This window comes from Chiloscyllium plagiosum, unplaced genomic scaffold (genome assembly GCF_037043375.1).
Source record: "Chiloscyllium plagiosum isolate Xiang-an unplaced genomic scaffold, Cpla_swu_hap1 HiC_scaffold_35, whole genome shotgun sequence".
Taxonomy (NCBI): domain Eukaryota; kingdom Metazoa; phylum Chordata; class Chondrichthyes; order Orectolobiformes; family Hemiscylliidae; genus Chiloscyllium; species Chiloscyllium plagiosum.
Window position 1 is genome coordinate 34,325,840 of NW_028270173.1, and position 18,008 is coordinate 34,343,847.

General features: G+C 44.6%; 1 protein-coding gene across 2 annotated transcripts; it reads left to right on the plus strand.

Annotated features, from left to right (window-relative positions):
* The first annotated feature begins 7,736 nt into the window (after positions 1–7,736).
* On the plus strand, positions 7,737–18,008 carry LOC122541241 (class I histocompatibility antigen, F10 alpha chain-like). 2 transcript variants are annotated; one of them, XM_087979503.1, is made up of 8 exons: positions 7,737–7,962; positions 8,377–8,637; positions 8,812–9,084; positions 9,182–9,445; positions 13,376–13,480; positions 14,465–14,497; positions 14,794–14,857; positions 14,895–15,121. In XM_087979503.1, exons 1-8 carry the CDS (start codon positions 7,914–7,916, stop codon positions 15,019–15,021), a joined length of 1,176 nt encoding a protein of 391 aa, XP_087835629.1. In that variant the 5' UTR covers positions 7,737–7,913; the 3' UTR covers positions 15,022–15,121. The 2 variants fall into 2 exon arrangements, with proteins under 2 accessions (XP_087835629.1, XP_087835628.1); XM_087979502.1 differs by lacking the exons at positions 14,794–14,857; positions 14,895–15,121 and adding exons at positions 15,152–15,220; positions 16,284–18,008 and having other exon boundaries at positions 7,740–7,962.

Sequence of the window (18,008 nt, forward strand, 5' to 3'; positions counted from 1 at the left end):
GTACTTGTGACCAGTGTTTGCAATACGACTTTGCTGAATGACTCATGTTTTCTTATAAAAAAACAATACTTTTTGAAATAAATGTGGCTGACAGAACATTTTGTTTTACTGCGAACTAATGTGGATGAGTTATGCAATTGGCACGATTTCAGAGGGACACGGTCAGGGAGTATTTCGGTTCGGTTAATCGAATGCCGGATAATCGAGTGCCGGATAACATAGTGAGCCAAACATCGAGACCTTGTGATCTTGTTCAGATAATCTGAAATGCAGTTAATCGAATGCCGGCTAATTGAGGTTCCTCTGTTGTACCACTTCAAGAAATGCTGTGGCGTTCCTATGAGAGAGAGAGGCTGACAGTGCAATCCTCTAGCCTCAGTCATAATACCCTGTCAAAATCTATCAATCTTAGTCTTAAACATATACAGCCCTCTGTGATGCTGAATTCCAAAGATTCACTACCCTCTGAATGAAGAAGTTTCTCCTCATCTCTGTCCTAAATGGCCTGTCCCTGATTCAAAGACTTTGTTATTAAGGTAATTGAAGTCAGTTGTTGAAACCAAGGTACGTACACTTCTCTTTTGTACAGAGTCTTTGTCAGTCATGTCTGCTCCCTAACAATATATGCTCTGACATTTAAACACCACCCCCTGCTTTGTAAACTAAAAGAACTTCGACAATGCGGAATAAATCGAAAGAACTGCAGATGCTGTAAATCAGAAGCAGAGGTTGCTGGAAAAGCTCAGCAGCTCTGCCAGCATCTGTGAAGAGAGATCAAAGTTAATGTTTCAGGTCCAGAGACCCTTCCTCAGAACCCATGGTAGTTGGATTATAAGCAGAAGATAGGGTGGGGGAGGGATAAGGAGTAAATGATAGGTGAGGATAGAGGCTAGAGAGAGAGAACAGTTGGAGTTCTTAATGATATGGCTGGGAGGGTAAATAGCGGTTAATGGAGACTGTTAGTGGCTAGTCATAGGTAGTGTTTAATGGCAGACAGTGGTAACAACGTCTGGTGTGTGTGGTCGGGGGCTAGGACATGGGCAGTTCAGGCCCTAAAATTATTGAACTCAAAACTGAGTCTGGATGGCTGCAGGGCCCAAGTGTAAAGTGAGCTGATATTCTTCCAACTTGCACTGAGCTTCACTGGAGGACTGCAGCAGGCCCGAGACAGAGGTGTTGGGCAGGGAACGGGATGGTGTGTTAAACTGACACATAACAAAGCTGAGGATCTTCTCTGTGGGCAGAACGTAATGTTCTGCAAAGCGGTCACCCAGGTTATGCTTCATTTTTCCCAATGTAGATGAGACCACTTTGCGAGCAGCGAATGCAGGAGACTAAATTGTGTGAAATACAGGTAAAGCTCTGCTTCACATGGAAGTCGAGAGTGTGGTGCTGGAAAAGCCCAGCCAGTCAGGCAGTATCCGAGGAGCAGGAGATTAAGAGCTTCTGCTCGAAATGCCGATTCGCCTGCTCCTCGGATGCTGCCTGACCGGTTGTGCTTTTCCAGTGCAAGTCTCTCGACTCTGATCTCCAGCATCTGCAGTCCCCACTTTCTCCTGCTTCACCTGGAAAGTGTGTTTGCCCCTTGGATACTGAGAAGGGAGGCGGGAAATGGGCAGGTGTTACACCTTCAGCACCTGCAGGCGAAGATGCTGTGGGGGGTGTGTTGGGAATGAAGGAAGAGTGGACCAGGGTGCCCCAGAGGGAATGGTCCCTGCGGAAGACAGGCAAGGGAGAGGAGGGGAATATGTGTCCTGTGGTGGCATCTTGCTGGAGGTGGCGGAAGTGGGGGCTGATGATCTTCTGGATGGCAATGCTGATGGGATGTTGGGTAAGGACAAGGGGAACCTTATCGTTGTTGTGGGAGGGGATGAGGACAAACGTGCGGGAGATGGGTCAGACCCAGTTGAGGGCCCTGTTGACGACGGTGTTGGGGAATCCTTCGTGGAAGACTAACATGGACATTACTGAGGCTCCCTTGTCGAAGTTGGCATCACCAGAACATGTGCAATGGAGATGGAGGAACTGAGAGAACGGAATGGACAGGGTACGAGGACGGATAGCCCAGGTAGCTGAGGGTGTCGGTAGGTTTATAATGGATATTAGTGGACAGTCTATCGTCAGAAATGGAAATAGATGTCGAGGAAGGAAAGGGAGGAGTCAGGGCTACATTGGAAGTGAAATCAATGAACTTTACAATTCCAGATGAGAGAGGGAAGCAGCACCGATGATATCATTGATATATCAGAGAAAGACTTGTGGGTGGAGCCAAAATAGGACTGAAACAAGGAATGTTCCACATACCCCACAAAGAGACAGGTATAACTGGGACATGTGCGGTGACCCACAGCCACCCCTCTGACTTGAAGAAAGGGAGAGGAGTTAAAAGAGAAGCTGTTGAAAGTGAGGACAAGTCTGGCCAAGCAGAGTACAGTGGAAGTGAGTGGACAGTTCAAGCCTGCGCTTTCCGGGAAGAAGTGGAGAGCCCTGAGACCATCTTGGTCGGGGGTGACGTGTAAAGGGATTGCACATCCATGGGAAAGAGGAGGCGGCTGGAGCCTGCAAACTGGAAACTGGTGTAAAACATCAGAGGAATTGCTGGAACATTCCTTGTTCCAGTCCTATTCTAATCCCCTCCCACAACTCACCAATGTTTCCCTTCCAGTTCCAATCCCACCCTCACTTTCCCTGGAGATATTCCCTGGAGATTACTGTTCATGGACCAAACCCTCAATGTCATTGAGTGTGATATTCCTTTCTATCGGTGATGGGCTGGACAATCCCAGCAGGTGTATTCACCTTTGTGATGGAGGAACTGGCTGAGAGCTTGGATGGAAACGTGCTCAAATACTGGCTTACTCCAGTGAAAGTGTGATCATCCTGCTTCTAGGCCAACCATCTGACATTCGTGGTAATACCAACTGTTGCACTGATTTACAGATGATTTACAGAGCAAAAATGCCAGCCTGACAATGAAAGACACCATCTCTGTACTGTTCTCCTATCAGAATATCCTGCCTGACATTCCTAAAAGGCTTCCCCTTCCAGCAGGTAACAGAATCACTACTGAAGCTGCAGATACTGTGTGCACAGTTCATGAGCCACCTGATAGACTCAAGGAGAATAGCCACAGGTGGATACAACAAGGGAGCGTGGAGCAGCAAAGACAGTAACTGTGCACCCTGTGCCTGCCCTGAGTCATAGAGATGTACAGCATGGAAACAGACCCTTCAGTCCAACCCATCCATGCCAACAGATATCCCAACCCAATCTAGTCCCACCTGCCAGCACCCGGCCCATATCCCTCCAAACTCTTCCTACTCATATACCCATCCAAATGCCTCTTAAATGTTACAATTGTACCAGCCTCCACCACTTCCTCTGGTAGCTCATTCCATACACGTATCACCCTCTGCGTGAAAAGGTTGCCCCTTAGGTCTCTTTTATACCTTTCCCCTCTCACCCTAAACCTATGCCCTCTAGTTCTGGACTCCCCGACCCCAAGGAAAAGACTTTGCCTATTTATCCTATCCATGCCCCTCACAATTCTGTAAACCTCTATAAGGTCACCCCCCAGCCTCTGACACTCCAGGGAAAACAGCCCCAGCCTGTTCAGCCTCTCTCTGTAGCTCAGATCCTCCAACCCTGGCAACATCCTTGTAAATCTTTTCTGAACTCTTTCAAGTTTCACAACATCTTTCCGATGGGAAGGAGACCAGAATTGCACGTAATATTCCAACAGTGGCTTAACCAATGTCCTGTACAGCTGCAGCATGACCTCCCAACTCCTGTACTCAATACTCTGACCAATAAAAGAAAGCATACCAAACACCTTCTTCACTATCCTATCTACCTGCGACTCTACTTTCAAGGAGCTATGAACCTGCACTCCAAGGTCTCTTTGTTCAGCAACACTCCCTAGGACCTTACCATTAAGTGTATAAGTCCTGCTAAGATTTGCTTTCCCAAAATGCAGCACCTTGCATTTATCTCAATTAAACTCCATCTTCTCAGCCCATTGGCCCATCTGGTCCAGATCCTGTTGTAATCTGAGGTAACCCTCTTCGCTGCCCACTACACCCCAATTTTGATGTCATCTGCAAACTTACTGACTGTACCTCTTATGCTCGCACTCAAATCATTTATGTTAATGACAAAAAGTAGAGGACCCAGTACCAATCCTTGTGGCACTCCACTGATCACAGGCCTCCAGTCTGAAAAACAACCCTCCACCACCACCCTCTGTGTTCTACCTTTGAGTCAGTTCTGTATCCAAATGGCTAGTTCTCCCTGTATTCCATGAGATCTAACCTTGCTAATCAGTCTCCCATGGGGAACCTTGTCAAACGCCTTACTGAAGTCCATATAGATCACATCTACTGCTCTGACCTCATCAATCTTCTTTGTTACATCTTCAAAAAACTCAGTCAAGTTTGTGAGACATGATTTCCCACGCACAAAGCCATGTTGACTATCCCGAATCAGTCCTGTTCCTCAGGATTCCTTCGAACAACTTGCCCACCACCGAGGTCAGGCTCACTGGTCTATAGTTCCCTGGCTTGTCTTTACCACCCTTCTTAAACAGTGGCACAACGTTTGCCAACCTTCAGTCTTCCGGCACCTCACCTCTGACTATCAATGATACAAATATCTCAGCAAGAGGCCCAACAATCACTTCTCTGGCTTCCCACAGAGTTCTAGGGTACACCTGATCAGGTCTTGGGGATTTATCCACTTTTAACCGTTTCAAGACATCCAGCACCTCCTCCTCTGTAATCTGGACATTTTGCAAGATGTCACCATCTATTTCCCTAAAGTCTATATCTTCCATATCCTTTTCCACGGTAAATACTGATGCAAAATATTCATTTAGTATCTCCGCCATTTTCTACGGCTCCACACAAAGGCCGCCTTGCTGATCTTTGAGAGGCCCTATTCTCTCCCTAGTTACCCTTTTGTCCTGAATATATTTGTAAAAACACTTTGGCTTCTCCCTAATTCTATTTGCCAAAGCTATCTCATGTCCCCATTTTGCCTCCTGATTTCCCTCTTAAGTATACTCCTACTTTCTTTATACTCTTCTAAGTCCATTCAAAAGTTTACATGACAGCTGAGTGACCTGCAGTGACAGCCTCTCCGTGCATGCACTTATTCCTCTCCAAGCACACATTGCTGCACAGAAGCATCTCAGCTCTCCATTATATCCACTAACCCTCAATATGTTGCTGGTACAATACATCACCACTTTGCCAGCACACCCATGCCCTCTGTCACTGCAGCTGAGATGTTGAGTGTACATTCTGATTTGCAATACACCCTGTACTGGGAAGTTTCTCCCCTTTTCACCAGATGAGAATGAGGAGGCAGTTGGAGAGACAGCTGAGGATGTGAGGGAAACACTGGATGGGTAGCATCCAGTGGGAGGTGAGAAGGAAATGGAGGCTCGAACTCAGTTACAGGAGATTCCGCTTCACCCCATTCTCTGATCATTTATTCCTATTCTTTCTTTCCAACTGCCAATGAGTTCTCTAATCAAACTCGCATCAAGACACACAAAAGTCATTTTAAAATGAGTTTGTTGCACTGGCAATTGTGCAACACCAGAAGTCACCCAGAGCGAAATATACAAATATCGTCATTGTTAAAAATGAGGATATAGTTCTTCATAAAGGTTTATGTTGAAGTATACAGGTCAGACCACTTACATTCACAACTATTCCTCATTCTTCTTTCTTGAAAAGTGCAAAGGACAATTTGGGAATCCAACAATGCAATATTCGAAGGAGGAAGACAGGAAATTTGCCATTGCTCTACAGTAACAGCTGCAGAGAAATAGTTGAAACCACAGGAAAAGTGGGAAAACGTATTCAAGCTGTAAGTTCACTCAGTGAAGACATCAAAGAGAACTGGAATCTTTATTAAAATCACCAGGAATTATTCGTAATGCCATGAATAGTGTGAATAATCTTTGAAAAACTATGAAGAGGACAGGTTGTTTTTAAAACTACAGACAGCTGGTTCCATTCAGTAGAGTCAGTAGAGAGTTCACAAATTGTTTTTTAGGCCACACTCAGCCAGATTCCTCTATTACTGACAACAAAGTTAGGAATGCTCCATTTTGGCTGCAAAAGCCCAGAAAAATCCTTCAATAACCAACACAGAAGACACATTGCTGCATTGCAATACACTCCTGACATGTGCGGAAAATATTTGGTTCTTAAAGTTTTCATGTCAGGTCATGGATTAAGCTTCACCCAATCCGCTGACATAATGAGATCTTAGTTCAGATGTTCTTGTAGTCAGCGCACTTGACAAAGCTGAGTAAAACACAAAGAGAAATGAGGCAGTAAACCCAGATTCTGGTGACCAAGAGTTCACCAATCTCTCCAAACACCGTCAGCAGCGACAAGGTTCCATCATACAACACTTTGTTGATGGTGAATAGGCCTTGGGGAGCCAGGAGGTGAACTACTTACTACAGAATCCCCACTCTCTCACCAACTATTAAAACTACAGTGTTAATACTGCTGATCGAATTCAGGTTCTGGTCAGTGGAATACAACTCAATATTGATGGTGGGAGATTCAGTGACAGTAAAGCCTTTGAATGTCAAATTGGTGAGGCGAATGAAAGATGTTGAGATTCAGTCTTGTTGAAGATGGTCAGAAGATTGCCTGCTACTTGTTTGGCATGAATGTGATTTCCCACCTGCTAGCCCTATGTTGTATCATGTATCTTATATCATGGACTGATTCAGTGTCTGAGGTATCGCCACCACGTCCGAAAAATATCCAACCATCAGTGAACATCTTGACTTCAGACCTAAGGATGTAGTGAAGGTTATTAATGAAGGAGTTGAAAATCTTTGGACCCAACACCGTTTTGTGAGAAACACCAGCAGTGCTGTCCTGTGTCTGAGATTGCTGTACCTGAACAGTTTCAGTGGGGGCACATAACGCCAAGGGATTTATTAGGGCCCACAGTCTTTGCTGTATACCCCTAAACTTTAACTGTACACCAGGTCTGGCAGGATTTGGATGCAGTCTCAGGAAGCCCGTTTCCACACAGAAGACTTTATTGCAATCTAGGCAGCATTTATTGTCCAGCCCTATTTCTCCTTCCTTCCAGAAAAGGACATGAATGAACTAGGTGGTTTTACGTCTATCACCATTGGGTACATGTCCACCACGAGATTAGGTTTCAGTTCCAGATTGTTTCTTTATTGAATTCAAACCTCACTGTCTGCCATGAGGAGATGTGAACCCATGTCCCTAGATCATTGGCTGGGGGGATTCCCAACCCAGTGACATTACCACAATCTCACCATCTTCCCTCACACCAAGAATCCATCTAAACATATCTCCTCTTAAGGTCTGTGAATGTTGGGATAATTCAAAAGTAGCTCCATATCAGAGATGATTGCATTTTTAGAGACTGAGGTTTGTCTGATATTTTGGCGATTGAAGGAGATGAAACTGGAGTTAAAAATCAGCAATGATCTCATTGGGTGGCGTAGCAGCATCTGAATGATCTCTGTCCCGAAAATGATTTGCAGCTCAGCTCATTCTTCCAGCAACTGGAGATGAAAGTGGAAGTGTTTAGGTGATTGGGAAATTCCCAAACCTGGGCGGAGTTATGGAACCTGTTTGTTGTCTATTCTGCCGGAGTCTGCTGACTCACTGAGTCTTTTTATTGTGATTGGATCGATGATAGTTTGGGACCAATCAGTGTGAAGGTGTCTCGGTGAAGAGGAACGGTAACAAGAACTAAAACAAAGTGCTGAAAAATCTGTCGGGAGAGATATTGAAGACCCTTCTTCAGAACAGTTTAATATCACTCTCGATTACAGCTCACAGACTGAGACAGTCCGGTGGAAAATAATCTCTCCTCCCAGACTGTCGACTGAAATCACGATGATTGGACTGATAGTGCTGGGACTTCTGTGGGGAGAGCTCTCTGCAGGTTAGTAATGGGGGGTGTGAGAGAGAGAGGCAGAGTCAGACTGGGAACTGGGGCTTTAACCTTTGATCATGTTACCATCAGAATGGTTTATGGGGTAATATTTATCTGTTTCTTGTTTAAACGTCAGTGAATCCACTGTTTTAAATGATTTAGGTTCGTACGAGACTTTACCATAAGGCGAAAGAAAAGATCTGTATTTGCGAAATTCAAAAGATCTATTGAACATTACAGGGTGAAAAGTAAAAATGAAAAATTGATAGGCGTTTTTTTCAAGTAAAAGGAAAAGAGAAAAAAGTTAACAACATCACGTGATGAAGCTGAAGTGAATTGAGAAATTCTCTCCAGTGCTGGAGAAAAGGTGAACAAAATGATTCATGATTCAGGAATTCATGCCCTGATTTTTCTGTGTTTCAGAAACTCACTCTCTCCGGTATTTTGTCACTGGTTTGACTTCGATTCCCAATTTCCCAGAGTTTGTGATTGTTGGTTATGTGGACGGGGTCCAGTTTGTTATGTATGACAGCAATCGCAAGGATTTAATCCCCCGGGAACAGTGGATGGTGGACAGCGAGGGACCCGAGGCTTGGAATAGGAAACGGTTTCTTGCTCAGGAGCAAGAAGACTTTGCCAAACACGATATTCTGACATTGATGTCACGGACCAACCAGACAGGGGGTGAGTGCTCACCGTTCCACATCCTGACATCTTCCTGTGCATTTGGGGAGTTTGTGTGGGAATGGGAGAAATTAGGAGTGAATCTGAGTTCCAGAGACTGACTGTGGGAGTGGTTGGAGGGGACACCAGGTGAGACTGTGTCTCTGACCGGCAACTTGTGTTTCTGATTGACAGGGATCCACATTTACCAGATGATGACTGGCTGTGACCTGAGGGATGATGGGACTGTGAATGGGTTCAACCTCAGAGGATGGGACGGGCAAGATTTGATCAGCTTGAATAAGGACCACATGGTGTGGGTGACCCCAGTCCCCTGGGCGGAAAGCATCAAAAACAAATGGGACCACAATGAGTTGGGCAAGCAGAGGTGGAAACATTACCTGGAGGTGGAGTGCATTGAGTGGCTGAGGAAATACCTGGAGTACGGACAGAGGGAACTGAGAGTCGGTGAGTGGGCAGGGGAGTGATAGTTGTTAAATTTCATGGTGCCTGTGTGTCTCTCTCTCCATGTTCCTGCACTGACTCCTCTTCCTCTCTCCCCCAGTTCCCCCTGATGTGTCCTTTGCCCGTCTGGGTGATTCTAACCGGCTGTCTTGTCTCGTCACTGGGTTTTACCCACAAGCCATCGAGGTGACTCTGTGGAGGGACGGAGTGTTGATCGATGAGACCCTGTCCACTGGGATCTTACCCAATCACGACATGACCTACCAGATCCGGAAATGGATAGAGTTTGATCCGGAGGATCAGGCTGAGTATTCCTGTCAGGTGGAGCACAGCGGACTGGAGGAGAAGCTGGTCGTGATTTATGGTAAGACTGATTCTCATTGTTAGAGAGGAACCGGACTCAGACCAGGATCACAAGAGAGAGGATCAGCGGAGCTGGTTCAGCAGGATGCTCCAGGGTAGAGAGAGAGAGAGAGAGAGGGAAGTTCATATGAACTGTCAGTGTGTCACAGTGCTCACATCAATTGTAGAGGACAGTAATTAAGGCAGTGAATCAGGGACAGTCTCCCAGTGTATCCTGGTGTGTAATGCTGCCCAGCATCTTAATATCCAGGATAATTAAGGATTAAAGTATTAGTATATCATCTGCTATGCGTGTGACAGAACCTGCTTTGTCCTTTCAGTTCACCATATTTCCTGAGCACTCTTCAAGTCCATGGACACTTTAATCTCAAAGGACAAGGGCAGTAGATACTTGGGAACACTAGCTCCTGCAAGTTTCCCACGAAGCTACTCAGCATCCTGAAATACATATTGGGTCCATCTACAGCACATAAGCTGCATTTGGTCTAAGAAGGCAGCTCACCACCGCCTTCTGTAGAGCAACTAGGGAATGACTGTAAAGACTGGCCCAGGCATTGACACCCATATCCCTGTGAATAAAAATACAGAAACAGATCCTGAGATGTTTTATTATGAGACAGTCCAGTGAATCCAGGGATAATAATGTCCAATAGGATCCATGTATCCTGATATTTCAGTGTGGCAGCATCCAGTGTATCCTGGAATTGTAGCCCAGTCTATTTAACATTGTTTCTTGATGATCTCTGTCCAACTCAGTGTAACAATGAATAGTCAGCATGAATTTTGAGGGAGAATATTGTGTTTGACCAACTCCATTGAATATTTTTCATGAAGTAACAGAGGATACACAGTGGTAATGTTGCAGATGTACTGTTGCAAAGTTTTCAAAGGCATTTGATCAGATACTCCCATAATAGAAACGTTTAGAGAATGTGGGGTCAGTGGGAATGTGGTAAAATGGATTGTTAGCTGCTTTGCAGACAGGAAACAGAGATTGGGGGAAAAGGGTTGGTTAGTCAGAGTGGAGAAAGTGAGGACTGCAGATGCTGGAGATCAGAGCTGAAAATGTGTTGCTGGAAAAGCGCAGCAGGTCAGGCAGCATCCAAGGAACAGAAGAATCGATGTTTCGGGCATAAGCCCTTCTTCAGGAATGGCTGAAGAGCTTCTGTGCAGAGGAGATGAACTGGGGTGTGCAGTGAGAGAGGGACTCGCTGAAATCTTTGTAGAGGGAGGAAGACAGCTTCTTCAAGGAAGGCATCCTTGTAAGAGGATTCGCAGTAGGTTAAATTCTTCGAGGAGAAAGTGAGGGCTGCAGATGCTGGAGATCAGAGCTGAAAATGTGTTGCTGGAAAAGCGCAGCAGGTCAGTAAGCATCCAAGGAACAGGAGAATCGATGTTTCGGGCATAAGCCTTTCTTCAGGACTCCTGAAGAAGGGCTTATGCCCGAAACGTCGATTCTCCTGTTCCTTAGTTAGTCAGAGTGTCAGAATGTGGGAAGTGGTGTTCTGCAAGGAAACACTTCCCTTCACAATTGACAATATTGATTTGGACTTTGAAATTATGGAGTCACAGAATTGTTCTAAAGAAGGCTCTTCAGCCCATCATGACCTGACTTGTCTCGCTGAGCATTACCACTCAGTGCTATTCTCCTGCCTTCTCCCCATCACCCTGAATATGGTTTCATTTAAATGTAATTTTAGAATTTAAATTATTATATGCAGCAGCACTAAGCAGTCTACAGACCAAGACAGGAATCCCAGGTAGTCCCAGGGAGGAGAGAAACATTTTGAGATATTCTAACAAAGAGCAGAGATGAGCTTTGGACACTCCTGTGTGATAGGAGACAGGAGATGCAAAATCCCAACGTGAGGAGACTTATACACAGGACAGCCTGGTCGTGTCTACGACATCACATTAGTCATTGATTCTGGTGATCAAAAACAATTGTCTCCAAAGAAAAACATCCTAGCTTGTCCAACTACTCCTCATAATTCAGTCCCTTGTATCATGGAAACGTCCTTCTGCACTCTTTCTAGTTTAATAACATCCTTTCTATTAGCAAGGTGACCAAAATACAATACTCCAAGTGCAGCCTTACCAACGTCCTGTGCAACTGCAACATAATTTCCCAACTATACTCAATGCCCTGACTGATGAAGACTGTTCTGGCAACCTGTGACTCCACTTTCAGAGAACTGTGCACCAGAACTCCAAGGTCTCTCTGTTCCACAATAGTCCTTAAGGCCCTACCATTCACCTTGAAACCCCTACCTTGATTTGACTTTGCAAATCACAAGACCTCACACTTATCTGCATTAAACTCCACTTGCCACTTCCCCAGCTGATCAAGGTCCTGCTGCAATTTTTGATAACCTTCCTCACTGTCCACAATACTGCCCGTTTCAGTGTCATCTGCAAACTTACTAATCATACCTTGTATCTCATCCAAATCATTGATATTGATAACAAACAGCAATGGGCCCAGCACTGACCCCTCAGGCACACCATTAGTCTCAGGCCTCCAGTCCGACAAACATGCTTCCATTATTACCCTCTGCTTCCTAGCATCAAGCCAATTGTATCTCCAATTTGCCAGCTTCCCCTGAATTCCATGCGATCTAACCTTCCAGGTCAGCCTACCATGTGGAACCTTTTTAAAGGCCTTACTGAAATCCATTTAGATTATGTTCCTGGTCACTTCAACAAAGAATTCTAAGAAATTTGTGAGGTATGATCTCCTACGCACAAAGCTGAAAATGAGTTGCTGGAAAAGCACAGCAGGTCAGGCAGCATCCAAGGAGCAGGAGAATCGACGTTTCGGGCATGAGCTCTTCTTCAGGAATGCACAAAGCCTCCTACACACAAAGCCATGCAGAGTATTTATAATCAAACCCTGTCTTTCCAAATGCATGTGTATTTTATCTCTCCGAACCTTCTCAAGTAATTTACCTACAACAGATATCTGGTCCATAGTTCCCAGGATTTTCTTTGCAGCCCAGCACAATATTTGCTACCCTCCACCTACCAGAACCTCACTCGTGGCTAACGGTTAGAAAGGAAATTTCTTTACAAAAAACCCGAGGATAGGCTTTAATCTTGAGAGGGAGATTTAGCCTATCCTACCTCACCTTCAATTCTACCTTGAAGTTTGGTTAGACCACATGTCGAGAACTGCAGACAGTTCTGGTTGCCATGTGATGTAAAGGATATTGAAGCACTGGAGAGGGTGCTGAGAAGATTTACAATATCGATATCAGAAACGTGTGAGTGTATGTATCAGGAAAGGATTGAGAGGCTTGATGTCTTCTCTCTTGAAAAATGGAGCCCAAACATTTTGAAAGAGTGGGTGCAGAGACAGTGTTTGGGGAAAAGCACAACTAAGGACCATCAACACAAGACAGTCACCAAATCTTTCACAAGGAATTCCAGAGAAATATCTGCAGTCGGAGCATGAAGAGAATATGAAGCTCGCTGCTACAGGGAATGAGCTTGTCAGGATGTATTTAAGGGGAGTTGAGAAAGGAATAGGGAGTGATGGTAACACATGTGGATGAGGAAGGATGAGATGAGCAGCTTCATGTGACTAAATACAAGTGTATGCTCATTGGATAAAATTGACTCACTGTGTACCATGTATCCTGTATAAGGCCGAATTTTAAAAAACAAATTTTTTGTCTCTTTCTCTTTCTCTCTCTTCCTGCTTCACTTGGCTCTCTATCTCTCATCCCCCTTTCTTCCTCTTTCTCTCTATCTCTGTCTGTCTGTCTCTCTCCCCCATTTTATTTCTCTGTCTGTCTGTCTGTCTCTCTCTCTCTCCCTCTCTCTCTGTCTGTCTCTCTCCCCCATTTTATTTCTCTCTCTGTCTCTCTCTCTCTGTCTGTCTGTCTCTCTCCCAATTTTATTTCTCTCTCTGTCTGTCTCTCTCTGGCAGTCCCAAAGTCTCACTCCCAGGTTCTTGTTATTGTCGGGATTGTATTTGGACTCCTCGGGATCATCTCTCTCGCTGTTGGGGCTGTTGTCATTCACAAGAAGAAAGGTAAGAGTTTGTAAGAAAATGGTGGCTCCTCACTGGCATTTCAGGGAATTGGAGAGTCTGGAAGCGTATGGCCAGACTGTACTGAAGTAAAAAGGAATATTGTGAGCTGTTTTGGGCCCCATATCTACGGAAGAATGTGCTGGTGTTGGCGGGAGCCCAGAGGAGATTTACAAGAATTATCCCAGGGATGAAGAGCTTGTCATATGAGGTGCTGTTGAGGACTGTGTGTGTACTGGATGGAGTTTAAAATATTGAGGGCAAATCTCATTGAAAATTACACATTACTGAGAGGCCTGGACAGAGTGGATGTGGAGAAGATGCAGGAGACTCGAGGACCAAAGAGAACAGCCTCAGTGTGACGGGATGACCTTTTAGAACTGAGGAGGAATTTCCTCAGCCAAATGGTGGTGACTCTGTGGAACCCATTCCTGCAGAAGGCTGTGGAGGCCAAGACATTGAGTGTCTTTAAGACAGAGATAGATAGATTCTTGATTGGTAAAGGGCTCAAGGGTTACGGTGAGAAGGCAGGAGAATGAGGTTGAGAAATATATCAACCACGATCGAATGGTGGAGCACATCCGATGAGCTGAATGGCCTAATTCTGCTCCTATATCTTATAGTATCCAGTTCATTGTTTGGGTTCAGAGGGTTTGTGAAGAAGCTCTGTGTTTGGGAGTCAGTCTCAGGGTTAGTGATGGCTCAGGCAGTTGGGAGAGGAACTCTGTTTGTGAAGGAGGGTCATAGATATGGTGCCCTGTTCCTCACGTTAGGCTGGAGTGTCTGAGGGGTGAAATTGTCACGTTGTGAGTGTCAGGTCAGACAGTTCAGACTGACTGGGGCTGGCTCTGAGTTCACTGTTGGGCATCAGCAGCTTAGGGCAATGTGGGTAGGAGAGGCTGAGTCTGGATAGGAATGAGGGTCTTCAGCATTTCCTCTGATTTCCTGACAGTATCTCGAACTGACTGAACATTCCTTGTTTTACAGGAGGAATGAAGAGCGGCTACAATCCCACAAACAGTAAGCTGATAACTCAGACATCTCAGCGTCTGTGTTAGTGTATGACAAGCTGTTCTTTCTGTTTCAAACACAAGTGCAGAGATCTGAAACAGAGAAAAAATTGCTGGAGAAACTCAATAGGTTTGGCAGCAGCTGTGGAGAGAAAAACAGTTAACATTTTGAGTCCAGTGATGTTTTGTTCTAGGAGTTCTCCCACGCTTGTGCACGCGGAGGAGAGGTGTGGTGGTGGTGGTGGCGGTGGGGGGGGGTCGGGGTCACTGGATGTAAGGCATTAATTCTGCTTTCTCTCTCCACAGATGATGCCAGACATGCTGAGATTCTCCAGCAATTTCTGTTTTGTTCTCTGTCTGGTCGAGAGTAGTCTATCTGTCTTTCATCCTCCTCTTGCTCTCGTGAGCTCTCTCTCTCTCTCTCTTTCTCTCTCTCATACACTGTTTCTTTCTTTTACATCTCTGGGTCATTTTCACTCTCACTCCTGTTCTCGCTCTCACTCATTTCTCTTACTCATGCTTTCTCTCTTGTGAATTTCTCTCTAACACTGTTTCTCTCACACTCATGTTTCTCACTGTTTTGCACGCTGTCTCACACTCGCATTTCTCACTCTCTTTCACTCTGATAATGAGCAGTTTCTAATGCCTCTCTTTCCATTAACAGCTTCTGATGAAAGGACATCCTCAGACGGTTCTGCCATTTCCTGAGGCATGAATATTGTTGGTCGATGTTGTGAGTAGATCATTCTAATTGGGACAGAACAACCTCAATTATCCGAACAAGCTGGGCGGGGAGTATGTGGTTTGGATAACTGATTGTTCGGATAACTGATCTGATCATAAAGAAACAAAGCATTGACAAGACCTTGAGATCTTGTTTGGATAATCTGAAATTCAGATAATTGATGTTTGGATAACTGAGGTTATTCTATATTGGGGCTGGTTTTCGCTGTATGATCTGGAGGGTGGACACTGAGCTCAGACTCTCTCTCTCCCTGTGTGAATCACTAAAGACCAGCTCATGCAGTTTGACACTAAGCTTTCAGACTGTCCTTCTGCAGTTGGCTGACCTTATCCTGGTCTCAGCCTCAAGATATTGTCAAGAGGAGGGATTTGGGCTATAGAAACATCTGGAAACCTTTCATCCTGAATGGGGCTTCCTGTCAGCTGATTAACTCCTTTTAAAGGAGTCAATACTCCTAGAGTTCTCGCTGTAGTTTGTTTCTGGAGTTCAGTTTTGCTCTCCCGGAATTCTGAATTACTGCGGTGTGGTGGGTGGGGTCTAGATCTGATGGAGGCCTCCGAGCAGGTCAAGAGACCAGACCACGTGGAGATAGAGGAGAACTGTTTTGACTGGCGGGGTGTCTCAGACTCGAATGTCAGTGTAGTTAAAGTTAGACCTATTGAGGGTGAAACTAGGAAACACTTCCACACATACAGACCGGGAAATGGTTAGAACTCTCTCTTTCTCAGAAGGTAATTGATGCAAAATGAACTTCAGTGAATTAAAATCTATAAAACTCAAAATTAAGAGACAAATGGAAGATACATAAATGGATTGAGGCAACACACCAGCAAAGATCTGATTGAATAGTGGAACGGGATTGAGGGGCTAAATGGCCTCCTCATCTTCCATGTCCCTGTGGGTTTTGCTGGTCTTTCGGGAGTGGGTCTGAGGGGTTTTACTGATGTTTGGGGAATGGGACTTTTGTGTTTCACTGCTGGTGTTTTTGGGAGATGCTACAGGGTCTGCTGGGTTTCCTGTGCTCTGTAACAGCTTTTTTTCTCTTCCCCAGGATCCTCTAATGTCCTTGCTGGAAGCCAGGTTTCCATTGCTGGAATTGATCTTCTAATTTGTTCATCCTTAATTTCAGGAGTGATTTGAATTGTCAATCTAGCTTATTGAAATGTTTACATTTTGTTAATTGTAGATTATTGAAATCCCTCTTTGGCAGATGGTGAAATGTGAATTCAGTCAAATTTAAAATGAAGAGACAGCTTTAATGGTGATAATGTAATCTTTATTGTTTGTTGTAAAAAGCCATTTGGTTCACTAATGCCTTTCCAGGATAGAAATTATTACAGTCTGGTCTACATGTCACTACGCAACAAGTTAACTCTTAACTGCCCTCTGGACAACAAATGCTGGCATTGCCGGTGATGGCCAAATCTCGGGAAATAATTTTTAATGTTTGACAGTGTGGTTATTTTTCCTGAGCAGAAACCTTGTCTCCACAATACCATTGGTCATGCCCCCTGCACAATACTGCCAGTCAATTTAGCACATACACATGATCTTCATCAGCCATTCATCAGTGGGATCATCTCAGACCTCAATTTGAATTTTCCTGCACCTTAAATACTGAGTGAAGCCTTTTCTATGAGCTTGTTACACAGCAATATCTCTGGATACTGATGGAAGATAACATTACCTTACTATGATGTCATGAATCCACCTCTTGCTCAGGCCATGCTACAGTCTCACACTTTCTGACTTGAACTGTTTCCATGTTCACACTCCTATCAATTTATACCCTTCCTCGTGCAAAGTCTCAATAGAGCTGCGTACTCATGGTCTGCATTCCAGCCTCCTGTCTTGGGTTCAAGGCTGCACTATTTTCTGTCCCACTCTCTCCAACTCTGAGATTTTGCTGAGGTGTTTATTGAGTCACTGAGTCATACAGAACAGAAACGACCCAAACAATCCATGCCATCTATGTTCCCAAACTAAACTAGTCCCACCTGGATGGGCCGGGTCCATATCACTACAAACATTTATTATTTGTGTACTCATCCAAATATAAATGGTGTAACTGTACCATGTCCACCACTTCCTCTGGAAATTCATTCCAAACACAAACCATTCTCAGTGTAAAAATGTTGCCTCTCATGTTGGTTTAAATTCTTTCTCCTCTCACCTTAAAAATATGGTCCCTGGTCTTGAAATTCATCCTCCCTCAACACGCGGACACATACACACACAGCTCCACATACTCTCACACTCATGCAGACCCTCTCTCATAAACATGCTGTCTGTCATACACACATAGTCCCCCCATACTCACATCCACACATGTGCCCTCTCACAGGAATATACTCTGTCACACTCACACATGCACATGTAAACGCAAACTCACTTGCACTCACTGACATACATGCGTATGCACGTACACACACACACACAAGACTATCAGGTGAATTTGCATTTGCAGAATTGTTTTTGCAGACATGTTGCTTACTTTTGGAGCAAAATATAATCTGCAGGCAATCAATCCATATCACCTTAAGTTATCTCGAGAATGTGACTTAAAAGAAATTCTGGAATTTTCATATTAATGAACCAAAACCTATAACCACGCTGAAAGATGAAAGACTTAACAGCAATCTTGGTTTGTTCAATATATTGTTTCAGTTGTATGATGCTGTGATCTTTTGCTATAAATTCTGTATCTTGTCTCACAGCTACCTGATGAAAGGGCAACACTCCGAAAGTGCTTCCAAATAAATGTGCTGGTCTATAA